Source organism: Drosophila novamexicana, unplaced genomic scaffold (assembly GCF_003285875.2).
Source record: "Drosophila novamexicana strain 15010-1031.04,08,12 unplaced genomic scaffold, DnovRS2.1 tig00000387-arrow-pilon, whole genome shotgun sequence".
In the NCBI taxonomy this organism is placed as follows: Eukaryota; Metazoa; Arthropoda; class Insecta; order Diptera; family Drosophilidae; genus Drosophila; species Drosophila novamexicana.
This window is the reverse complement of record NW_020824800.1, coordinates 96,811-123,923: the sequence shown is the minus strand read 5'-3', so window position 1 is coordinate 123,923 and position 27,113 is coordinate 96,811. Positions and strand designations below refer to the sequence as shown.

Here is a 27,113-nt window from a genome sequence, read left to right as displayed (position 1 = left end):
CTGCTTGACCCCAACTGAGAGACTTTTCGAGCTGTTCTTCAGATCGAACTTTGATTCCTCCTTTAACAAAACTTCAACTCTTGGGTGTTATCTTTGGGTGTTGCCAAAACACTTTCCCAACTTGAGAGCTGAAATATCAGCTCATCAGCAATTCAGTTTTGCAACGTTTTGACGTCTGCATCTTTCGAGTTATGCAAAGAAAATTCAGCATTCGCCCAACAAAAGCCAAAAGAAAATGTTTGTTGTTGTTTGTTGTTCGTTGCGCGTCAGCTCACAGTTCAGAGTTTCCAGCAGCTTTTCCTCAGTTTCAAGCCTCACCTTTTATACACTCTTAACTTTGTCTCAATAACTATTCAGTCCAGAAATATAAAATTGTCCAGCAAATCGAGTGGAGCTCAGACGACAACTTGAATTAAAGGTTCCTCTCTTTCACTAGATGAGACGAGAATTCAATTTGTGCAATATTTAAAGGTCCAACAAGATGAGAAATTTAAAAACTTTGTTGAATTTCAATTTAACAATTTGATATGCATAATATATACTATTTATTATAATTATTTATAAATATAATAAGGATGAGAACTTTAATATAATTAATACATATTATTTATTAGGCAGAATTAAATAATATATTAATATATAATATATTAGACAAAACTCATATACTCGTTTTGCTTTATTAATACTTGTTTTTTTTTTTTTTATATAATTTTTTATTTAAATTATATATATAGTTTTTATACTATCTATCTATTATATATGGTTAAACAGGGTATCGATTAGTCCATCACTTTGTTGAGCCAATTCCCTTTATTCATTCTTCGTTTGCTCGCTTTGTGCCCGTAATTAATCACACATCGTATTGTTGTTGCCAATGACAACTGATGTTGTTTTTTTTCCGTTGCTTCCCTTTATTCTTTACCATCGGATAAAGAAAGGGTGTGTTGGTATTGTGCAAATGTATGTAACAGCATACATATATATATATATATATGCAGATCAATAGATCGATGGCCAAGTTGATCTTCCTGTAATCGAAATCGAAGCAATCCTTAGAGATATACAGATATTACATACTATTTTGGTTTGTGTTTAGTCTTTTATCTTTGAGGCAGCTCGAATTGGGGTGCAGGGTATCGTCAAGTCGGATAATCGCGATTATCTGGCCATTTACAGCTCCCAGCTGCAGCTTACATTAGTTACGAGCTTTCATAGTTGGGGCTTTTATCAGAGAAACGTGCTTGCATATGGAAGCTATTATGAGCGTATTTCATGAATCCTTTACTTTGCGTCAATTTTGCTATACGTACAAACCCGTAGACGTCAACAGATTGTCGCCAAAATTGGATCTGCTGCGTGATGTCATCGCATTGTTCCTGATCCGACTTTGAATAAAGTCAACAGTCTGCATGCTAATCAATTCAATAAGCTTTTCAATCAATGTGACAGGAAAGAACGCATTATTTTGGTCAAATTAGTCGTGAGCAGAACTTAAACTTCTTGATAAAACTTAACGGGAAACATATATGCAGTGTGTAACAGGCGAAAGGCGATATACCCGAGTTTATATAGTGAATATCTCTTTGATCAGCTTTGTCTGTCCTTCTGAATTGATGAAATTATAAGAGATGAATCTCATATATCTAATAAGAATATTAGAGTAGAGCCACCGAAGTTAGAGTATATTATACTTGCTAGATACCTTGTCCCGTTCCACACAATATAAAATGGTGTGCTGCAAATTTCATAGAGATCGGACAATAAGCACCGAATTTGTTCAAGAAAGCATTTCTCAGAGTTAAGGGCGATGAGAAAAGAGCACAGCAAGCGTAGAGTATCTCCTAGTCGGATACTCCCGACTAGTGCATTCGTACTTAATTTTATTTGAAATGTTTTCCTTACGATAAATTAAAAACAAATTTTGTAATTTTATTCGACAAGTCTTAAACATTAATCTATTTTATATAAACTCAGGAATTTTCATTAACTAAATCGTAAATTGTTTTATATTTTGCAGTTATATTTAACATTTCCTGCAATAATTGCTTCCAATCAACTGTAAATTGCCAAAAGAATTGAAAAAAACAACTCGAACTGAGTTTTAACTGTCAAATTTGCGAATTTACCGAAATGTGGAGCCTTAAGATTTTCAATAAAAGTGAGTAAAGCTTATATTCTTATAATCAGAGCCTTTAGATTTCAAGTAACAGTTTATACGAAGAAGAAGAAACTTGTGTAAAACAAACTTGTTTCAAAAAACAACTTAACTATTAACCAAAGGTTTTTAGGGCTTATCTAGACGCTTAGAAAAGAGTAATACTCTTCGTACCATAGAGTATTTACATTAAAAAGTCTGCTACGTTGCGTGTGGATCGTATTTTAGCCAAGTTTGCAACCAAAATGCAAAACGAACAAAATGTTTAGCGGCGGCAGCCACCACACAGCTTATACACAACTAGTGAGCGCGTATAAGAGTTTCAGCTGGGATGCGTGTCTCAGCTAACCTTTGCTAATAAGTCTATATACGTACATGTGTGTGTGCGTGTTTCTGTATTGTATAAACAATGTTTGTTTACATATGCATTTTATTTGCTTGAAGACTTAGCCAGACTTTACAATACTTAAACCGTATAAGAACAATATTTAATTTCTTAGAGAGTTTGTTTTTTATTACATGTGTGTTATATTTTTGTTATATTCCAGCATTCTTTGCCTCTCATTAAATCGGAAGACCGCGTTGTAAACAGCACAGGATCGCCATGGACGCCCCAGATGCCGGCCGCATTATCCGTGCGCCTGCTCGCCGCAAGCGGAATGACGAACAGCTGATGGACAGGGTGAGTACCTGGAGTAAATGGGTTGGTGGATAATCTTTGTCCATAAAGTCGGTCAGCTTCCACTTTGGCAGCGTGTTGAGTTTTTCGCCGTTCGCTTTGACAGTTTTTCCACATTGTCACTAGATTTGATTTTTCCTCACTTCGTCGCGTTTCATTGAACTCGATCACGATCTATTTATGGCCGCCTGCAGCGCGCGATCCAGTTTCCACAGTCTCTCACTGAACGAGTTCCCGAATGCAGCCCACATGCATAATTTAAACAACAACAAAAATGAAAGTTATACGCTCGCATATTGGAGACACCCGCTCCCAAATGCATTTTTTATAGTTTCTTGGGTATTATTAATTTTCGATTTGATTAATTGGATGTGGATGCAAAGAATGCGACCCAGTTTCATAAGCTAATTGGAGTCGCAGACGTCCTCCCACATTCACCATGCCCCAATCAGAAAAGTTCATTAACATGCAAGCGCTGGTCACGTAAATCTTACCTCCACCACACGCCCAACGAAACCGCCTCGCTGCGACTCTCAAGCAGCGCGCCACACACAAAGTAACCCACAATTAACGGGCTTTAAATTTCACGCAATTAACAGCAGAAACAAATAACAACAACAGCTCGTAACAACAATAGCAACAATTAGTTGGGTTTTATGTCAAGTTCAATGCACGCAGGCAGACGCAGACACCCCCGCCCACTCGCTGAAGCTCTTCAATTACAAATCTGCGAAATATTATTTAATAATAATGCTCAAAATCAGAAGCAAGAGCGCCTCGAGACTTTCTCTCCGAGTCGAATGCGAGAAACAAAAACAAAAGCTTCTCCAAGTGACCTTTTCACCAAAGGCACAACTTCACCACAGCCGAACATCAGCTGTGCGCTGGAGCCTCCAGCAGCAGTTGGAAGTTTAACGTTTGTTTGAAGTTTGAGAGTCACGATCTTGGCTCGCTCTTGTTGCCTCTCTCTCTCTCTCAGCCTGCTAACTGTTGTTGTTTTTGTTGTTGTGTCTGTTTTACTTTATCGCCTGTTGTTAGTTAATGCCTTTTACTCGCACCTCTCTCTCGCTCTCGCTCTGCGCTCCGACCACTGCTGCTGCGCCATTTGCTTTGCGCCGTTTGGCAGCCGCTGCGCTGTTTCAGTTACAATTTGTATTCCACTTGGTGCGCGGTTTTCTCGGTTTCTGGTCGCGTCGCCGCCGCCGCCGCCAACGCCACCTTCCCCTCAACCGTTGCATTGTGTATGGTGCGTTTGCTTTCCGTTAGTTGTTGCAATTTAGCATGTTGCAACAAAAAGTGCATGCGGCGCAGTGCTAAGGAAAATTATGAAAAAGCGCTGCAGAATTCCCAAAATGTGCTGTTGCGGTTCGCCTTTGCCGTTGTCTATTTAATTATTTATCTACGCAACAACAACAGCAACAATAGCAACTGTGCGTTTTTTAAGCGGCCTTCGGACATATTCGGCGCGTGTAATTCGGTCGCCGTCGCTGCCAACGCTGACGCAAACGGCGTCCGCAAATAACTGTCCGAGAGTCTCTCGCCCAGTTTAGCAGCGAGCAACCCCGAATCCGAATCCAAGTCCGAATCCGAATCGGAGTCCGCAACAACATAGCCCCACCACCACCCCCACGCCCGTCGCATGTGCTCGAGTCAATTATTTTGCAGCAGATTTTGTTGTTGTTCTTGTTTTGAAATTAATGAAATGATTAGATCATAAGGGGCCACAGCTTAAACTAAATATTCGTGTTTAAAAACGCAATTAGAATTCTTCGGAGAATTGAACTGCAAAGCAGAAATAGAGACTGGAGAAATCTCTCGATATTGTTGCCTAGTCTCGATACTTGCGTGTCTCTCTGCCAACTTTATTTATCGAACGACACTTGAATATTTGCTTGTACTATTGGACTGTTTATCACAAAAAGATACAGGCTACTAAAAATAAGAGTGCCCAGATAGTGAAGCCGAGAGACGAGTAGAATCCAAGGGCGAAACCGCCCCCCAAAAATGTCACTGCAAAATTAATTGAATCTCATTTCCCTTGCAAAATCAGACAGAATTACGGCTGAAAAACAAAACAACAAAACAAAAAGCACAAAATAAAAATAGAAAACTCAAGTCGAGCAATTGTCGCGGTTCTACGCTGATAACGGCATTCGGAAAAGGTGTCGACTCTCGCCCTGAAGGTGTGCGAGCGAGACAGCAGAGCCAAACGCGTTAAGAATACAACAACAACAACAACAACAACAACAAATGCAGTTAAATGGTAAATGCTGAAAAAGATAACAATGAAAGCGAACAATTAGGGAAAGAAATTTGGTAATAAAGTAATTGAAAGAGAATATGCTAATTCCTCCAAATAAGAAAACTCAAATCGAATCAAGAGTGTGAGCGAGTGCTCGCCTATGGCATACCCTGTAACTAAATAAGTTCTAATACTTATTGAAAATATGAAAAATTATTGAACTGTTTAAATTCTCATATATTATAACAAGATGGTATAAACCCATTAAAAATATAAGGTTGTCTGTATTCCTTCTAAAGCGGGTTCCCTTTTCGAAACTTAAACTTGTTGAGAATTGCAAGCCTTAAGCTTGTTGAAAATTGCAAGTAAACAAGAAAAGCAAGCGAACTTAAGTCATTTTTCTGTGTTTTTTATAAACTTAAAGAAACATACACATCTGAGATTTGTTAAAAAAATGTAATATTTATAATTTGGGGTAGATATCGGAAAATATATAATCCCAGAGTTGCTTTTAACAATAATTGTCAGTTCTTCAAAAGAAACACTTGTTCATAATGTGTGTTGCTTCTGTATCTATGCGTTCTTTATGCACACTTCGACCTGGTTACAGGGTATCGCCCAGTCTGGCACTCTCGCATCGATCACACTTATTCCTATTATTTGAAGTAATTGGAACGTAACCCATTTGGCCGCGTGCCGGGCGAAAATATTGTATAGCTCAGCAGCAGCTGTTTATATATATATATATGAGTGTATATATATATATGGATATATGCATGAATGTGCACATAATTTAATAGAGGTGCCTCACAAAATGTTTAGACCCACAAAGACAATTGACATTTACATCAAATGAAAGGCAGAGAGCAAACAAACGGCAAAAAGAAAAACAAAAAAAAAAGAAATGCAAACAATGTAAATCGCCAAGTGCAAAATCAAACAACAACAAAGAAGAGTGAAAAAATTGTTTATTGTTCAAATCAACACATCAACAACAACAACAACAACAACAACAACAATAGAAGCAGCAGCAGCAACAACAACAACAGGTACACATGCGGCATTTAATCATGACCCCAACGTCGCTGTCGATGTCGACGCCAACGCTCTCTTCGCTGCATCATCAGCGCATGTCGCAGTCGCAGTCGCAGCTGACGCTTCAGTCGCAGTCACCGTCACCGTTGACGCCGCATTCGGCGTCCCCATCATTTTTCGGCATCTCCGGCACCTCCCCGCACTTCCCGGCCAACTATGAGCGCAGCGAAAAAGTGAGTTTATTCCCCATTCTCACCTCTAACAGTTACGGTACATGTGGGTGAATATGCGACTACAAGTTATACCATAGTGGTGATTTATGTGTTTTAGATGATTGAGGTGAAAAACACGCAGAAAACAGTTGTATTCAACTTTTTGGCTTACCATTAGAAAACTCTGTGAAAATTCTTTTCTGAGGTGGTGAAACCGAGCAAATCACAAATACTCTATAAATACGGGTTTCGATTTGTTAGCTTTTCCCAGTTGTTACTTATGTCATTGCATGACAAATGCTCAAATTTTAAAGTTTTTCTTTTTAAACAAAAACCAGCAAAAGTCAATGACATTTGCGCATTTCTCTGCGTATTTTGTGGTCCTAAATTGGGCACCCAAATATCTAAGGCGAGCTGAATACTGAATACTTTGCAAATGCGATTGTGTTAATTACGGCTTTAATTTGCATTTTCTAATTACAAATGCGGATATATACGAAAATTGACCCAATTTCTAAGTTAATTTCATACTGAATATGGTTAGAAGAAGGGGCATATTGAATAAACTATTACCGAATTCCTATATTATACATATTCCAGTTCGATCTCTAAAACAATTAATGCTAGAAAATGCAAAGTTATGGCAAGTGAAAATAACAAGGCAACAATAAAATGTAATATGGGAATAATAATTAGTATAATATTAATCTCAATATATAACGATTTTGTTTCTGATTGACTGATTGATTGATTGATTGTCCCAAGTTTCACTGTGGTTACATTAAGTGCAAATTTGCATGCTACAGGGTATCTGTTCGACTCTTACTCGCTTAACATACTTTTCCTATAGGACAAAGCATCCCTTTACTGCAAATCTGCATTCAATATATTGGCTTTTCAGGCCTTTTCATCTGCCACCTGTAAGTTCTCTGTTCCCACAGAGTTTGACCTTTGAACGGGCCGCCAACTGACATTGAATGCGAATTCAGTTATAATCCCAGCTTACTTTTTTCGCTAATGCAGCTTTCACTGACTTTTTCAAATGCCAGCGCCGCAATTAAAGCAGAGCAATTTTCCAATTTGTACAAAGCGTAATCGTTGCACTTTGCGCAACAATTAATCAAGAACAACAAGAACAATATAGGGAAGGTGGGCCCCAAATCGGGAGGCACAAAGTTCAAGGTGAGCCCAGTTGATGACGACATCAGCGCATGGTTGGAATTTCTTCGCATGCAATTGTTAGTTCATTAGTTGGCAGATTTGTGGCTGCAGGTGGCAGGCGTTTGTTTTCCCTTTCATTTTCATTACGAGCAACTTTGTTGCCACCTTGCGGTTTGGTGTTGTTGCTGTTTTTTTTTTTTTTTGCGTTTTGCTGCTGCAGTTGGAAAAAAGCCATTTTCCAGACGCTTTGCGCTTTTTGGAGCAGAAAACATTAAGAAGAAAAGTTGCGTTTATGTGGCGATTGGGGTTTTCCTGCGCATAGCTGCAGCATTTTCTATATGCAGATAGTCCCCCCCCTCCCCCCTCTTCCCACTCATATTTTCTACACGAACGCTGGACATAATTGCCTGGCTCAGCTGTCACGCCCACCGCCCACGCTGCGCTGGCGAGGCAAAGCAAGAAAAGCGTAATTGTTTTGGCCCATATGAGGCGGCGAGTGAGAAAGGCGGCTCATCTAAATGCAGATTGGACATACTCGATGTTATCTTCGTGTTGCAAATGCATCGAAAGTAAATTGCAATGTATATGCTGCCGCCGTTCCACCTTGCCACGCCTCTCCCGTTTGCTGGGCAAACGTGAGCAAAACTATGTGTCTAAGATTTCCTTTACTTGTTTTGTTCTACTTTTTGCCAAGCTGTCGCTTTGGGAAAGTGCTATTCGTCCGTTCATCTTTCTAGTTGCTAGCGACTGTCGTTTATGTCGTTTATGATATTTGCCATTAGTTGCGCGACTTTCTAACCGCCTGCAAGACAAATCTGCTGCTGAGCAAAAGAAAACTCTCGTTGCGCTCAAAACAAGCACCGAGCAGCCTCCCCCCCGCCTGCCTGCCTGCTCACAGCTGGCCACTGCGATTCGAATAGTCAACATTCATCCTGTATGGATGATGTTCCAGTGAAAGCTTGTGTCGACATCCACAACGGGGCAGGCGAATCGGTGCCAAAAGCGATAATAGTCCACTGTTCTGCTATTAATATAATCAGAAATTGACAAAAGTAGCAGGCAAAACAATTAACACTGCTACAGTGGGCCTGCTCGACTAGGAGATACCCTGCACATGTGGAAGAATCAATATTTATACGATAGGCTACATGCAAAGCTTAGATCTACCCAGATATTACATACTTCTCAAGTTCGATGGCGATCAGTATATACGAAAATACATACGAATATTAAAAAATACCTGTTGTATTTTAGAAAATCGACCCGTTCACACAAACGGATAGACAGAGGAACATTGACTCATCACGTCAGCCTGATCAAGAGTATTTATACTAAATGTGGTCGGAGATACGTTCTTCTGCCTGTTAGATACCTTTTCACAAAATCATTTATTCGCTAAGTTTTTACTTGTAAGGCAATTTTTAATGGAAGCCTGTAAGAAACTAAGAAGAATGCTCAAAAATGAGTTCATCAACTAATATGGCATATATATAATGTGAGTTTTTAGGCATCGGAAAAAGAACATATGATGAGCGAGAATGGTAGATACGAAAACTTATCTACCAAGTTTGCTGTTTGTACTTAGTTCTGATAACCTCACAAAAAACAATCTGAAGCTCCATAACTATTGTTTTCGGAAAAAAAGATGCTAGTTTTCGACATATATTTCAAACTTAAAGTCTCTGATACAATATATTAACTCCATGGCTCAACATCAAAGTACAGGGTATATATAAATTTTAATATTATTCACATTGATCTTCTCTGTCCGTCTGATTGTCCGTCTCTTTCTGACATCTTTTATACACACTGTGTATAAGAGTATTCGGTGATGTGTTTATTTTCTTAAGCTTAGATGAATGCCGCACTGGCATTAATTAAAGAGAAGTTGTTTGATTAAAGGCTAAGCATCATGGTATTATTTTAGTAAATGCACATTTAGGAGGAGCTAATCACGCAGCTTGTGTCATGTTCAGTCAGCTAATAATAACACAGGGGAGCTGCAGTCGAATTGGTTTCCACCAATCATTTGTTGCCATAAAGAGCGAGAAATCGAGTGTAGGCTCTAAGCAACGTTAATCTCCAGATCTGACTAGCACAGTGGTTCAGCACATGGAACTGGTTTCCCGCTCTGCTCGCCAATGTTTCACTTTTCAGCGACTAGGCCAAAAGTGTCTATTGCCTTGTCTTGGAAAGGAAATGCGCTCTCCACTCTCACACTCGCTTGTCACACTTTCCCATTTAATGCCCGCTCATTATAACTTTTTGAATATCTATATAGAATCTACAGAGAGAGAGAGAGAGAGAGAGAGAGAAACTTGGCCAATTGAACTACTCGGGAACTCCTACAACAGGGTATTGGCAAGTCGGTTGCGTCCGACTGCAACGTTCTTGCAGTTCGATTTTTAATTTTTTTAACGCCAATCCAATTTCTGGCTTATAGCCAAAATGTATGTTTGAATAGTTGCACAATTTGATGGCCTTTTCTCAGCTTTGGCGTGAAAAACCCGACTGCAGACCTGGGCTGAAACAGAGTCTTGAGCAAAAATCGTGCGGCTGCTTATTCGAACAGCTTTTGGGCATGCAACGAGGGCAACTTTGTTTTGGCTCACTCTCGTAGCAGTACGCCGCAAAGAGGCTGTTATTTCATTCATTTAATTTATGTAAAGCCGCAAAGGGTACTCTACTGCATACGACTTTATATAATTATGTGCCGCTAACGTATGATTAACCAAAAAAAACAAATGGCAGCCAAAGTGGCATTGGTTCAGACTAGCTACAGCCATTTGGCTAATGTCTTGCCACTGCACTGGCTCTTGTATCTCTTTTTGTCTCTCCCCCTCTGAGTTCTCTTGGCTTGTGGGGCACCCACGCAAAAAACGACCCGGATCTGCCCGGTCCAAATGCAGCTAAAAGCTGCAGTTGCCGAGCGCATTTGTCCAGCACCATTTGAGAAAGTTGTCTGCCACTTTCAACTTTTGCATGTCGTGCTATTATTATACCATGTACCCACTGCAACTGGGTATATTGCAATATTTCGCAAGTGTATGCCTGAAAGATTCTCCGACGCCGCACACGCACGCCCACACGTCTATTCTAACTAGAGATATATATATGTTTGCGTTTATCATTTGCAGAATGCGATGATATTTTTGCGATAACTTTTCCCATTTTTATAATATCAATAAATATAGTTATTGTATCAAAGGTTTAATAGGCATAAACGAGATAAAAGAGCTCGAATCTATAAATTTTTTTTTTAGATGAATAGTCTTGGTCTTTAGTATATGCATTCAACTGGTTGTCATATAAAATGCCTGAGTATTTCATTAAGATTGAACAATAAACACCTGAGTTACGTAAGGTTGAATTTCGCATAGGATGAGGCTGATGGAGAAATAGGCGCAGATTGAGTATAAGTATCTCCGTATGTATTCGTAGAAATAAATACAAATGTATTGTAGTTCGAAGCTAAGTACAGACTATCTCCTAGTCGGGCATGCTCGACCCAAGGCGCTACTCTACAAGTTTTGTCTGCCTCGTTGGCAAAGGTTTCTCGCTGCGAGATTTGAATTTTGGCTGGTTGCTTTTTTTTTATTAGAGCTTCGTATGCAAGTTTGTCGGTGTGTTTGTAATTTTATTAGGTTGATCTCGTTGCTAATTTTTGTGCATCGATGTGGAAAACGCTGTCCGCTTGCCGCCAGAAAATTGTTTTCCCTTTTTTACTTTGCCGCCTCGAGCGCAGTCACCCATGTTGCGTTGGCTTTAGCTACTTGTAGTACTCATTTTCTGGATTGTTGCTCAAAAGTGAGAGAAGAAGTGTTGTGCCATTAGCACGATTCGTGTTTTGGCTAATGCGTAATGTTTTTGCAGTCACATTCACGGGATTAAAATAGTTAGTAGGTGCTTAATTAGTGTAACATTTATTGGAAAGGATTACAGACATTATTTTGAGTAATAAAGTTTCTTATCGGGCTGAAAATTGTTTTGCGCTGTGCAAATATTATTTGCTTATAAGATGCATTGCAAATAAGATTTCAATGGACTTAATCTATATGAATATTGATTTAAATAGTACGTTTAATCAAATGATAATATATGAATCGCAAAGAGCTGTTTCTATGCTTTGTAAACATTGATCGTCAATGGGTTACATTCGATTAGGCCAAGTGAAACGGCTTGAATACCAATTCTTGGGAATTCTGGCAAGGCACACTTTTTCGTAATCGCAGCTCCAAACAAATTACAAACATGTTATGTGGAGCAGGTAAACTTGCAAGCACTCGTACTTGCCACGTTTTTTATTACACACACACACACAAACACACATGTGTGTGTGTGAGCAGTAGCCGATCAACAAAATGCGAGTGACATTAAATAGGCAACGGTAAAAGCAACACCGTGCTACCTTTAACACACAACCGCTGTGGGTGACCCCCGGAGCCCGCCAACCTTAACGCCCCAGACCCCATTAAAGGTAAACTGTTGCACCACGTTGCCAGTTTTTTGTTGTGGCTGTGGATACTTTTGTTGTTGTTGTTGTTGTTGGCTTTGACGGCGTTGATTCCCATGTACTCACAGGCACGACACACAGCTGAGCTGGTCATAAAACAATGCAAAACAGTTAGAACAACAAACGACGGTGTGACAACAGACACACAACACACAGAATACACACATGCATCAAGTTATAGCCAGCTGGTCGCAAAGCAAAAATCAAGCATTAGTCACAATGTCAACGAACTTTTGGGGCAAAAAACAAAACAAATTAAAGTGCCCTAGTCGGGAGTGCCCGATTAGGAAACTATATCGTAAGGCTCTATTGAAAGAATCCGTTTTGGTATAAATATTAATAAGATTGTGCTCACATGTTAGCTTTCGTCTGATTGTTCCTATGGCAGCTCTATATATACTGAGTGCCGCCTATGCAGAAGGTTATCAAGGCCGCATCAAAACTGAGACACAGAAAATGCGAAAGGCAGAAAATGTGTGCATACTTAGTGGGAGTAGGAGATAACTCCCTTTGTGATTCCCCTTTTCCGCAAAGAGTGATGAACGGTTTCAGGGTAGACCTAGACTATATTTTAGATATTTTGATATTCCCAATATACATTTTCCTAAATAGTCGAAATACGTACTAAATACATTATAAATTCTTCGTTGATTTGCCGCAAAGTGAATTGTCGTTTATCGCAAATCTTTCGCCTGTGCGGGAGGAATTATCTAAGACCAAAACGTTGTGTTATTTAACGGCTCGATTTGCCTTAACTTTCTATTTATCAATTGTCTCAAAAGGAAAATTGGTTAAAAAGCAACTGAAGCTTAAAATATTGGTGTCTGCGCACTTCGGCTTAAAGTAATAGTTGACATTTCAGGTGAACATGTTATATCTTCCGAGATCGACGAGCAGGTTGATAGACAATTTTGTCTTATGTTGTTTATGGAGCCTCCATTTTGAAATGTTAATTTTGAAATTTGTGTCTATTTAACACATGCAAACACATAAATATTATGCTTATGACATACTTAAAGTTGATTTACGCTTTTCACATGAAGGAATAACAAAATCTGATCGCTTGACAATTTTTACATTCAACATACAAAATATCGCGACTAAATATTATACAAGTTCACGTTATCGACACATATTTGTGGACTATCAACAAAGTTATTCATCAATGCTTTTGACACCTTTACAACTCCGTGCATGCATACCCTGTACAACTAAGAATAGATTAAATGGAGGCATAACCCAACCCGCTATCAATAACCGGGTCGATCTACATATCAGACCCGAGCGTCTCTCTGTCTGCCTGTTTGTCTGCTAAAAAGATTTAAAGCTTAAACTGTTGGCTCTCATATACAATACCATGCGATGCAGAACAAGTTTATTTTGTCATACCCTGTAGCCATTAAAAATGAGTACTTAATATCATTGAAGTCAGCACGAATGTACGCTTGTCGCTGGCAAATCGTTACAGGGTATCCGAAAGCGTGCACCCTCAACCGCTGAAACTCGTTTTTGTTGCGTTGTTTCTATACTTTTTGTGTGCTCGCGAACATTTTGTTTTGGAAACCAACCCACATGATTAGCACTTGATTGATGTACGGGCACTCCTAAATGCCTCGTCTCGTGTCTCGTGTCTTATGTGTGCGCAGACCTGAGTATGGATGTGGCTACCGTATACGCTGCGGCCCGAACGACACTCTGAAATCCCAAAGAAACATGCAAAAAGGTTATTAATTCTGAAAACAATAATCAATTTGATATATGTATGTATGCATATATTTGCTAGTCGCATTGACAGGTTGCCTCAATGAATTGTCCCATTGGAGCTCGGTTACATCTGCTCAAAATTGGAGCCGGACCACTTCAACTGTGGCATTCGATTTATTTGCATTTTGATAAACCAATTTGTATTTATTTGAGTGCAGCTATTTTTCAAAAGCCCTCAAGGCTTCTCATATCTCCTATATCGTTTACCCATAGAACCGAATACATCGATGCTTATTAATGTTTTGTGGCTGATATGCATATTTACTTATTTATTAATGCTGGTGTCAACTCAAGTATTTAAAAATATAAAAATTAAGAGCTAAATCCTAACCAGAGTAAAAAAATACCCAATAACATCACCGAACCGATTTGTGTATTACTTCTCTGTTCGTCCGGCTAGTTAAGCCCCCTTTCATTGCTAATTTTGTCAATGATGTTATTAGAGCTGATATAAATATATTAATATATTTAAGCAAAATATAAAAAAAAAATAGTCTTAATGAACTAGACTTATTTCGAATAAATAATAAATGGAATAAATGTGAGAAAAAAGTTATTCAAAACTGTCAAGAATTTTGCTAAAGAATAGAGGCAGAGGGAGGGATACAATAATAATTGTAAGCTATAATAAATAGATAGGGTGGACAGATAGCAATGGCAAATCATTGACCGGATGAATGAAATATTATGTCTGTCCGGCTATCTATATACCCTGTACCGTGTTAAATTTTAAGAAAAAAAAAATTGGTTTGTTTAGATTTATATAATAGATCAAGTTGCATCGAATTGGGTAAATCTCCTCCGATGTCCCCAAATCGATAATTATCGATTATTTTTTTTACCGGACTGTTAAAACATGTATCGAAAATTTTGATAGTCGGAAACAAAAAGTTTGGTACGTAAGTTCTTGTCAATATTTCCTATGTTTATGTCCTAAAAGTAAGTTAAGTACATGTGGCTTTTTTCTGCATAGATGTAGAACAAGAAGTTCAAAATATTGTTACATCATCTCCGAGTTGAGTAAAGATAGGGTATTCCCTATTGCCTCACTCCCAAGCAGATCATTCATACTTGTTTTCTGAATGTTTCGTGTTGTATTTTTGTTGCTGATCACTTATTGATTTATTAATTAGTTGTACGACAAAAATCACAAAATTAGAAAATGTTTCAGGTTTCTAACAGGCTTGGAATTTTGAAAATGCATTTCTAATGAGCTTCGAGGTGGCTGAGCTCTTAACCGTCGACACTTATAAGAGCTAGTGATGTCAGGGAATGATGTCAGATTTATTATTGTAGCCAATTTTGATTCCTGTTTACTCTTTGATATAGTTTGACTTTGCAATTGCGCGTCGCCGAATGCAAAAAGAAACGAGTTAATGTAATCACTATCCGTGAGTGACCGACTACTCTGTACCCTAACTGAGGACTCTTTTTCCTGAATATCACATACGAATGATACCATTTTTGGATTGGGGAAATATTTAGAATATATTATGTTCCTTATCAGTGCAAGACAATTATGTCTAGATAAGCTAGGCTGTTGATGCTGATCAAAATTGGAGACAGGAATGTTTTCTTCTATTTGCCATGTTTCATAATTAATAACCCAATCGATCTAGCCATATATATACTTTGGTCTAAACTAGCCTACGGCAGAGAGCAAACGCCAATTTGGAATGTAGGCCTTCGTTTGCCATACGCAGGTTAGACTAATTTAAAATTTTGTTTCATAATGGTATGCAGAAATTTTCATAACGATCGATGTATTATAAACAAGGAAGTAAGTCAAGAATCTGCATACATATACATATATTATATATATACATAAATAAATATATATCAGAAGCGAAGAGCAAGGGGAGAATTGTTAACCTAAGCTCTTCGTAAATAAGTGAAAGCTCGTATGTACGCATTTTTGTATTGTAATTGATTGGAGTCTCAATTGTAACTAAGTAATTTAATATCGTATACCACCATATGGCTAAGCTGAACATTTAGATTAAAGTTTTGAGTAGATTATATGCGGACATTAGCCAGAACAATGCATAGGGAATGAATGGCAGGGTATAAAGAAATGCGCTTCACTTAATATATTAAAAGAGATTAAAAAAAAAAAACAAAATGAATTTATATCATAAACAGAGTATATACGAATGATTGAATTGCAAAGGTGTTTTAAATATATATGAGCCTGTAATTAGAATTAAAGAGCTTTATCCAATTCAATCTCATTTTGAACGTGTTTATGCCCTGTACCCATTGGATGGGTATAATCGCTATGTGCAAATGTATGTAACAAGCAGAAAAAAGCATTTTCGATATCATAAAATATACGAACATATACTTGATCTCGTCGTCGAGCTGAGTCGATCTAACCATATCCATTTCATTGGTCTTTTTTATCCTTTATCATTGTCTATATACATTATCGATAATGTCTCCGTCTGCCACACTAATGCAAGTCTATTATACCCGCTTTCACGCACTGTTTTTCTAACAGGGCATTGTGAAGTGATCAGTGGGCAGCTTTTGGATTGGACTCTGACACCTGTTATTAGGCACAAAAACAGTTTGAGTTTTCCGTTCAACTTTTTCAGCTTCAGCTACTTTGATTTCGATTTGGTTTTAACTAAATTTATGCGACTTTTTCACTCAAATTGTACGCGTCTGTCATGTTTGTGTTTCATCTGTGGGCGTCCCTCGTTCGCTGCATTTGTTACAGCGTCTGGACATAAGCCCAACTCCTCTGCAGCATTTAGCAGCACATAAAATTGTTTACAAAATACACGCCGAAACGCAGCTTAGCTAACCCCCTCTATATAATTAAATCTTAGTGTGTAGCTTTAACCGATTCCGACCAATCGGCGCAAAGCTCTTATAATAACAAAGCCCACTCATTGAAAATATGCAAATGTGCTTGTTTAATCGGTAAAATGTGTTTAATTAAAATCAATAAATAGCAGCTTTCCCAGGCTAGCCGAAAATAGGTTAATAGCAATATTTATGTGTGACGAAATCAGCTGGAAGTTTATTGGAGTTCTTGGAAGAAAACGGGACATGACTTGAGTAGGAAATTCAATTATTTGGTTTGAAAAAACATTTCGGGAATACCTCTGATAAGCAACGAGTGCCGACTAGCAGATACTCTCTACACAGCGCCTAATAGCCGTAGCCTACTTTCATTCAAGCTCACTTTTAATCATACGCATAGACTAACACACTTTAACCAGCGTCTGGGTGAAAATATGCTTAACCTCTTGAATATCTGTGTATGTTCTCTTTAGAATACCTGCCCGATTCGTTGTCTCTCGCACTTGTCATTTGAAATGTATTAGATTGCTTGCCCCGAAGATATGTTACAGATGCCTCTGTCTGCTTGTTGTATGCATATGCACAATTTTATCATAACCATTTCGACAATTGTAAATGAGTACAAGTAATAATCAAACAACTTCTCAGCTAGACTGTATTTGTGGCACCCAAACATGGTCTTAGCCATAAATCATTATTGCTAGAAATACCTACGTAGAAGCCAGCCATATTGAGAAATCAGAAACCTTTGGTAATAATTTCAATAACACTATTAATATGACAAAAACGTCATAAGACATTGTACAATGTCGTCGAGTGACAACAAAGCAAATGTAATCTAATTGCACAAGCCACAGGGAAACAATCCGCAATCCACGTAAATGGCTATACATAGCGCACAGTCCCGGCAACTTTTCACGGCGTATATCAAAGGAAAAGCGGCCAAGTGGCAACGCCACCAATCCAACAACAAGCTGCATTCATTTGAATATGCGCCGCATGCAGCTCAAGTCTGAACTATCTGCATATCTATCTATCTGCCTAGCATCTGTCAGAGCCGTCGCTCGTAACTTTCCCCCATAAACTACGAGAAAAGGCGCCGTCGCCAGAAATACACACGCAACACACACACACTTAAGCACAACAAAAGCAAGTAAGTGTGCTCTAGTCGAGCGTGCCCAACTGAAAGATACCGAGCTGTCATTACAAATACTCGAACCTTTTACTTAACGATGCAAATACTAATACTATAAAAAATAGCAAAGTCTGATCCTTTTGAAAATTTTAGGTCCTTCATTATATAGGCGAAAAGTATTCTGAATGCAGCATACTATTTGAGAACATACATGTCATGTTTTGGGGTATATACTATTAGTTTCTAATCCTAAGAATTTGCTTATGAACCATTTAGTTACATGTAACTAAATCGATATTTATAGTTTTTTGGGAGATATTTATCGTTGTTATCGAATACATATGAAAAGCTTGTTCTACGTATACTTATAAGAATATATATTTAAAATTTCTAATGCCTAGCTTCTCTGATTTTGAAGATCGACGCCCTCACATGGATTTACTCAGCTCGTAGTTCCTTTCAAGCATATTTATATATACTTGTGCATTCGGCCTGTTACATGCATTTGCACAGAAACGCTATACCCTTTGTACAAGCTTTCAATGGGTAAATATTGTCTGCACCATGGAATCTCAGTTTGTAGCCAGGTCTCGGCCTCGGGCTTGATCTGGTCTCGCAGGGCAGTCAAGTGCGTTGCGCTGTCGCTTGAATCTTTGTGCGGCTGTTTAAGTTGTTGCCCTCCTCTTTATTGGTAGCGGGAATGTTAACAATGCATTTTGTTTGTCCAAACGTCGCTGCAGTGTGTGACTTTTGCTCTTGATTTGTGTATTTGTGTATTATGCAAATTGATTTTCTTTTGTAAAGCATAGTTCACATTTAAAAAGTTAAACAACGTTTTGATTGGGTATTGTATAATACATAGATATATCTAATTGCATAACGTGTTGATATTTGCTATTTTACTATCATAAAAGTATATTACACTTAAAGGCAAATTAAACAATGGTTTGGGCATCTTAAATTGGTGGGTATCAATTGATATGACAATTCTTTTTAAGCTCATATATTTCCTAGTTAATATATTATTCATTTATTGGAATACCTTTCAAGCTTTGTTTAATAACCTCGACACTCTCCTAACTTCAAAAGAGTGCAAAGTCATATTTACGCTTTTGTATTATATATTTGTGTTCTATTGCTTTGTTACGCAATTGCCAGCGTGATTATCTGGGCAGTTTGTTTTTATATACCTAACATATATATCTGCGGGTGCTATTTGCTCGTTCGGGTTGCCTGGGTTCGTTCCACCTGTTTGGCTGGCTGCCGATGCTCTGCCTGGCTTCCTCTGTTGACTGATGATTTGTTGTTGTTGTTGGTTTGCCTAATTTTGCGATTGTTTACAACTTTGGAGCAAGCGTGTACGCCTACAATTCAATATGAATTGATTTACTAATAATTTATTGTGTTTAGTGGGCAGTGCAGTCGGACCGAAACAGAATCCAAGTCAACTACATATATGTCGCGACAAAAACACTTGCCCTACTCTAATGAGGCCTTAAGCACTTAAGCTTAAATATTTAGCCATGCAAGACTGAACTGCTGGGCCAGAAGGTACCCTGTTTCTGTCTGTTATGTGGACTCCCAGCGGAATACCCTGTAATGCGTGGGTGCTTCTATAATTGATTAATTGCTTCTTGGCCAAAGCACGCCTCCTTTTCGTTGCATTGATTAATGCAATTCTCGGCTCTGGCACTGTGGAATCTGCTTTCGCAACTGTCAATCGAAAATGTAAATGTAATATTAGAATGCTAAGCATGAGGCAATAGATACATCGATAGGTAAACAACAAGCTCGCCTCTCGGTCAAGCGATCGAGCCTCAGGCCTCGTGTGTGTTTTGTTTTCGTGCTTGACTGCAGTCCACGCCCGCCGAAAACTTGTTTTCAAAACATGCAAATTAAAGAGCGGGACTTTGAGTTAAGGCTGTGACTGAAAGTCAGTAAGCTAAGCATTCATGAGATACACGTACGCAAAGAGCTTTCAAATGCCCCGTCTCTCAAAAACCCAATCGGCGAGCAGACCGAGACCGAGACTGAGAAGGTGGCTGGCCAGCTTTGAAGTCTCTCTTACGATGACGATGACGAAGTCGATTGTTCACGACTAGAAAGAAATCTCAACAGTTTCATTTGAGTCGCGCTAATAACGAAACGTATCCAACAGATTCGCAACGACAACCGACAGCCGAAAACGATTACAATTACAATAGGCAATGGGAAGGGACGGGACGGGACGGGACGGGTCAGCGAGCAATTAGGAGTCCATCAATTCGCAGTTGTATTAAAAATTAATTAGCAAGGAAACCAAAAACGTGTTACGAATATACGAAGCATAAATATTAAATGAAACAGCGTAGTAAACTGTGTTTACCAAATAAATGGGCAATGATACTTTGCTAACGAAATTCTCAAATCCGCAATCTTATATGGCCTTTAGGCCCATCGAACACTGAAGTGAACCGAATACTCAAAAATCTCCAAGTATACCAAACTACGACCTTGAAAACAAATCAAAACAAAACAAAAACAAATATATTGAGACTAGTCATCGTTCATACAACAACAACAACAACAACAACAACAACAACGAATCCCAGTTAAAACAGTGCAAAAAAACCGAAAAGTATTATTTATTGAAAACAACGCCCCTACAAAAAATACCGAATTTATAATCTAGACATTCAGCGCACATATCTGTACATATGTAATTGAGAAATTGTGGGCGTTTTTCTCTCTCAGTGCCACTTAAAAAAAACGACAATAATAATAATAATAATTAAGTAGAAATTAAAATACACCAAGAAATTGTCGGTGGCATGTATTATCAGACAAGGCCAAAATGTTCGCGCCACGGAATTCATCGCCAGTTGCCATATACGGCAAGGAGGACTTAGCTGCTTATGAGGTACATCCGTTTTTACGACCATATACACACTTATACGACTTGGCATATTTATTTTGGACACATGCATATACCCATTATCAAACATGTTAATACCCTCAACCCCTTGCGAGTGGGTAAAGACGGCTTCTGTGCAAAAGTGTGTGTAACAGGCAGACGGGGGCATCTCTGAATAAACCATATATATAATAGGATAGCATCAATAGTTGATCTACGCATCTCCTTCTGTTCTTCTAACCTTATGTATTATCTCGGGACCCAAATGGGATAGACTTTAAATTTGAGCAAAGGTCCCCTATCGATGTCCCCTTTTCAGGAAATCGATAAACATCGATATCAAAATTCTATTTTATTAAAATATCTCTCGAGAATATTAAACTTTTGATTTCTTTCCGGTTCTTACCAACATTATATTTTAGATTTATTACTTGGCTTAAGTATTTTGACTTGTTTGTGTGGCCCGAATTTAATCAAGAATGCATTATCCATGGTGTGGGCACCACCGCCTGCTGCGCGCGTGCGTGTCTGTATGTGTGTATGTTTTGTACGCATGTATTTATGTCAAGAAGCAGTTGCCAATATTTGTAACAACAGCTGAACGCTGGGTACAGGGTATCTGCTAGTCGTCCTCGACGGACGAGAGTACTTTCATGTTTCGCCGTCAGCTCCGCTTCGACCGACTCGAATCTGGCTAGAGCACAATTTGTTCTGTTGCATGATTTATATGGCCAAAAGTTTTGTCTCCCCATTTGTAATGGGTTTTTGTGGTTTTCTCTCTCAGCTCCATTGTCCGTGAAGTCGGTCCATGTGTGTGCGTGCCTGTGGTCGGGCTAAGCTTTTCATATAGATATTGCTTACCATTTGGTTGAATTGTTGGGCCGTAATTATAGGCAATTAGCCGTTGCCGCTGTTGATACTATTTGTGCTGCATCGGCAACTTCTAAGCCGGATAGGAATGCTTAGACAATGTCAAGGAATCGACTATGCAACAGGTATCAGGTATAGAGCTCAAATATTTCATGGCAACTCTGCATACCATTTTTGCAATTTTTTCAGCTTTTTACCGAGCGAAAGGCTGCCAAAAACTTACTTCAAGCATAAGCATTTTGCTCACGTCCGTCAGCGCTTTGCAGTAGATACAAAGATACAAATGTAGTTATGTGTGCCTATATATACTCTATACGAGCGAACACGTATATAAAGCTGCTCGATGTTTGACTTGACGATGATTTATAAGTATGTCTGTGTATGCTAGCCAAAGGCATATGCGCAAATGCGAGAAAACAAGCCGCTCAGCGCAAATTAGAAATGTAAAAAACGTGTCCACCGAGAGCGAAAATAAAACAAAATAAAACTCTACAAAATAAGTTTGTTTGCTCTAGTCGAGCTGTGTCCGACTAAAGTATACCCTACGCTCAGCAGACTTTATAGATTCGTGTCCCATAGTTGTTTTCCCCTCTTGCCCGACTACTTGACATAGTTTTAAACTCAATAGGTGACAGGAAGCTTGTATTCTAAGATGGATCGACTTTTGTAAATATTAGAAGTTAGAACTGTTTTGACAACTTTATAATACCCTTCTTTCTAATTGGGTATAATTATGAAAAGTTAATAACACTTATTATATATGTTTGCTTCTCTTTCAACTTGTTGTCTTGTTAATTCAGTTGCCTTTCGGTTTTAAACACAGTTTATGGATTACTTAAGTATATCTGATTTAATTGACTGATATTCTTCTTTCTCTCTCAATCAATAGCACTTGGTATAGAGTTTTTTGTAAGTGGTTATTTTTAGCAGCCAATTTCACATGATCCACCTGAAAACGAAGACCTTAAGCCCAGAGCACACATGCATACATATATCCATTGCTTGTCATTGCTGACACCTGTCAGACAAATATTTGCGATCGTACGTCGTAGAATTATAACCGCAGCTTTGATGCTTTGTATCTCCGGCGTAGGCAGCTCTCAAAAATGTGTCACCAGCCCACACGGCGGCACATTCAGTCTGAACCATCAGAATTTGGCACATTTCAACGTGCCAGCGAGTACAGCTGACCAAATTTGCCAAAAGCCTCGGCCAAAGCTCGGACTGTTGGCTTCCTCGTGCACTGAACTTGGTCACAGTTCGATTATGCAACAACTTCTCATATTATTTATTTGAAGTCAACAAACTAAATGGCTTGTAAGCTGCTTCGATTTGTTTTGCCCATGGTCGAAATCTGGCTGATTTATTGGTGCATTTGGCATTTGAAAGATGTACAACAAAAGTGTGCAGATATCTTCCGGGTGGCAAAAATGATTTAAATTTGGCAGACATATGAAAAACTCAAAATTAATCAAAATTTGCGGCAATGATTGAGACGTGTTTTCAACCGATGATTTGCTGAGCAATTTATATTAGAAAACACACAAAGATAGATGAGCATGTCAACATTGAATCAATTCGGCTTTTTACTGGCCCAGCTTTCTTTGTGCATGCTGATTGTCGGTAAACAAATAAGAGAGTAAAAAGAGGCATCTGCTTGACTAGCAGATACCCCGAACTTAGAACCTAGCTGCAGTTAATATTGTAGAATGTAAAAATAGAAATATTCTCAAGCTGTGCCTATAAGGATTGTCGAGTCTAGCTTTAATAATCTTTGAGTTCTTCTTGAAGCAACATGACAAAAAATTGATTAATCAAAATATTATGAATATGCGAATACCCATCAAATATTATGAACTCGTGCGTCGTCAGCTTGCAGTTGATGCTCTTGTAATTGATTTGACCCGGTTAGTGGGTATCTCTTATTCGATCATCAGCGCGAATTCGGTATTGTTGACAGTTTTCTAGCCACGCTAAAAGTGTTTACAATTTCACGGCATATTATACTCATTACGAATGCAAATATCTCAAGTTAACTATAGAATAAACCGGTTCACAACGACCTTTTGCATTGAGAAATATTTCGAAGCTGCGTTGGTGGTGGCAGCTTCAAAGCGAAAAAAGGCGAATAAAATATTGCTCTGAGAAGCGTCGACTTCATCAAAGTCTAGTGTAGTGAACAATATAAACATCGAGCCAAAGGCTCGCACATTCTTCTACTCTAGACTATTGGCCAGATGATCTCAGCCCGTTGTACGATCTGAGTTTGCGACGCAAAATCATGCTACGGGTGTCTAATGAGCATTTTTTTTTTCGATTCTCTTTGCATGCCAGCGAATATTGAACTATTTAATTGGTTGCGTTTTCAGTGCTTCAAGCTGCTCGCCCACACGTCGCACCTATCATTATATGGCCAGTCCGCCAGACTTGTGCAACTGCGTCACGGCTGCCATAAAACACTTGACTCGCACTTCCTGTCCTTATACTTTGTACCTACGCTCCCTGCTTGTATGTACATCACATTAGTTTGAAGTGCAATATTCAAAAAAAAAAAAAAAAAAATAGAGGCTTATAAATGAAGTCATACTTGCGCGTTGCGAGTTGCTAAATTGCCGAGCATATTAAATATAATCGATTTGTGAGCGATCTCCCATTTATCTAACCAAAGGCCATTTTATTATGGGCTAGTATTTCTATGTTCATGCGAAAATAACTTTAAGTTTTATCGAGTTAGCTGCCTTTATTTGTTTTTGTTATTCTCAACGCAAACAACCACTTGCTGGAAAATCGGGGCAACGCCTCCATTGCGTATACGTAATATTACATGTATAAGTGTTTAATAATAATATTCACACAAGCCCGATGCATAGAAACGTGCGAATTGTGCGCGTAATCAAATTACACAGCACATTCCATTGAATAAAATTATGCATGCTATTTATTATACTCTTGAAAAGGGTAGTATAGTTTTCTCGCGAAATTTGTAACTCATCCGAAATATGTAAACTATTCGAACGCATTACGAACTCAGCTGAGTCGATATAGTAATATATCAGACTACTATAAAAGCAATCAGTAGGAAATTAGGTTTTTTATGTAAAGGATTCTGTTTTTATAGATATCCTCATCAAACTCGTTAATAACGAACTGTAAGCGTATTTCATCTTCGGCGCACCTTAAGCAGCCTTTCTTTCTCGCTTTAATAAGTGTTTTAAGCAATCCAAACATTCTTAAGCAATGTAATGCCTGTTTTATAAAACTCTTTTAATTTTTATTGCAGATTAAACTCAAAAGAGTCTTGGGACTGACTGTTTGCAGCAATGCGGCACTCGATGTGTCGCCTGTCAGCGGCCTGCTGGCCTATCCAGCGGGGTAAGTTCTCATCCAAACGAACCTGAACTAAACAAAAACCATAGCATGGCTGGACGTATACTTAATATTACAAGACATTTCATGTCAGCTCTGAAAACTTTCCTTTTACTTTCTGATTAATTCTTGACAATGACTAATCGCATGTGACTAATTTAATCAATGAACTGGCACGAATTCGGAAACTGTCTGTAGTTTGAAAACATCTGCAGCAATTCAAAGCTAAACGAGATTCGAGCTCAGTTCTCAAGTTTGTTGTCAAGACCCGCTGTGTGCTGGCCTTGTGCGACATTCGACATTGTTTTGAACGACCTCTGCTTTTGCTCAAAAGAAAAAGAAGATTTTCATATACATTTTCCGCATATATGTCGCCCCCTGCAGATGCACTGTGGTCCTGTTCAATGCCAAGCGTCACACACAGGCCTATCTGGTCAATACCTCCCGCAAAGCATTCACATCCGTGGCCTTCTCGCGCTGCGGCCGTTACGTGGCCACAGGCGAGTGCGGCATCAATCCCGCCATTAAAGTTTGGGAACTGGAGACGCCCAATGGCAATCTGGAAAACTGCAGTGGCGGCAGCGTCGTTGCCGAGTTCGTGGATCACAAATACGCCGTTACCTGTGTGGTAAGTACACTTATAGAGCTACATATTAATCTGGTCTTTAATTGTACTATTCTGCATAATCGACAGGCATTTTCGCCCACGGGCAAGTACCTGGTGTCGGTGGGCTCCCAGCACGACATGATTGTCAACGTGTTTGACTGGCGCGCCAATCTTAAAATGGCCTCCAACAAGATAAGCTCCAAGGTGGCGGCCGTTTGCTTCTCTGAAGATGGAAGTTACTTTGTCACAGTGGGCAATCGTCATGTCAAATATTGGTACTTAGAGGGTGGACGCAAGGTAACCCAGCCTCGAGTAAAATACATTCAGAGACATTAATAGTTCTTCCACTTGCAGTACAAAGATCCGATCCCGCTTATGGGCCGCAGCGCCATTCTGGGCGATCTTCGCGACAATGACTTTTGCGCCGTCGCCTGCGGCAAGGGCATCTGCTCAGAAAGCACCTACGCCATCACACGGCAGGGACACCTGGTGGAGTTCAGCTCGCGGCGATTGCTCGACAAGTGGGTGCAATGCCGCACCAGCAACGCCAATTGCATTTGCGTCAACGAACGGTTTATACTTGTCGGCTGTGCCGAGTCCATCATACGCATCTTTAATGCAGCCACCTTGGAGTACGTGACGACCCTGCCGAGAACACATTATCTAGGCGTAGATGTGTCCCAGGGTATTCAGATCAACCACATTATGTCTGTGCCCCAGCAGGCCAAGTTTCCCGATTGTATTGCCATGGTTTTTGACGAGCAGCGTTCCAAGGTACGAATTGTCTATCTTACGAAAATCTATATCTTAGTGTTCGAGAGTATCTAAACTTCGTCCGTAGATATCTAAAAGTTGGTCCGTGCTTTTGCTAAAGACTTCTAATTTCGCATCCACTTTCAGGTCAGCTGCGTCTACAACGATCACTCGCTGTACATCTGGGATCTGCGCGACATAACGCGCGTCGGTAAATCACACTCATTCCTGTATCACTCCACGTGCATTTGGGGCGTGGAGACTGTGCCATATAACGTGGAGCGCGAAGCCTCGCAGACGTTGCCGGAGGACTGTTTTGTTACCTGCTCGTCGGACGACACGATACGCGTGTGGGGCCTAGAAAGTTGTGCCAACAATGAGATATATCGCAAGAATATATATTCCAAAGAGCTACTCAAGATCATCTACAGCGACGAGGATTTGCAGTACATCAAGGACCAGGGCTCATCGCTCTTCGACAAGGCCGGCAACTCAAGCTACGACGGCCGCAACGGCGTGCGCTGCATCAAAATCAGTCCAGAGCTACAGCATCTGGCTAGCGGCGATCGCTGTGGCAACATACGCGTCTACAGTCTGGTCAACCTCAAGCTGCTGACCACCATAGAGGCGCACGAGTCCGAAGTGCTCTGCCTGGAGTACTCCAATGAGAAGATTGAACGCAAACTGCTCGCAAGCGCCAGTCGCGACCGGCTTATTCACGTGTTTGACGTCTCGCAGAACTACCTGCTGCTGCAGACCTTAGATGATCACAGCTCCTCCATCACTTCCATTAAATTTGTGGGAGCTGGACTCAACTTTCAGATGATAAGCTGCGGTGCAGACAAGTCTATTATGTTTAGAAGCTTTCAGGTAAGTGTCTGCTGCTGTTTTTAATGCTTAACAAGTAGTTGATTGAA

The 27,113-nt window shown here is 39.4% G+C and overlaps 1 protein-coding gene across 7 annotated transcripts in view; it reads left to right on the top strand.

Annotated features, from left to right (window-relative positions):
• Positions 1-2,031: 2,031 nt before the first annotated feature.
• LOC115759737 (mitogen-activated protein kinase-binding protein 1) overlaps positions 2,032-27,113 on the top strand; it is a 34,461-nt gene continuing 9,379 nt past the window's right edge. For 2 of the 7 annotated variants that reach the window (XM_030700763.1, XM_030700764.1), the window contains exons 1-6: positions 6,103-6,344; positions 24,751-24,842; positions 25,221-25,464; positions 25,531-25,740; positions 25,798-26,217; positions 26,344-27,066. In XM_030700763.1, the coding sequence (XP_030556623.1) occupies positions 6,132-6,344; positions 24,751-24,842; positions 25,221-25,464; positions 25,531-25,740; positions 25,798-26,217; positions 26,344-27,066 (1,902 nt within the window). In that variant the 5' untranslated portion in view covers positions 6,103-6,131. Of the gene's footprint in view, positions 2,159-2,703; positions 2,838-6,095; positions 6,345-20,307; positions 20,607-24,750; positions 24,843-25,220; positions 25,465-25,530; positions 25,741-25,797; positions 26,218-26,343; positions 27,067-27,113 lie in introns of those variants that run through there. The other 5 variants (XM_030700765.1, XM_030700767.1, XM_030700769.1 and 2 more) reach the window with 5 other exon arrangements.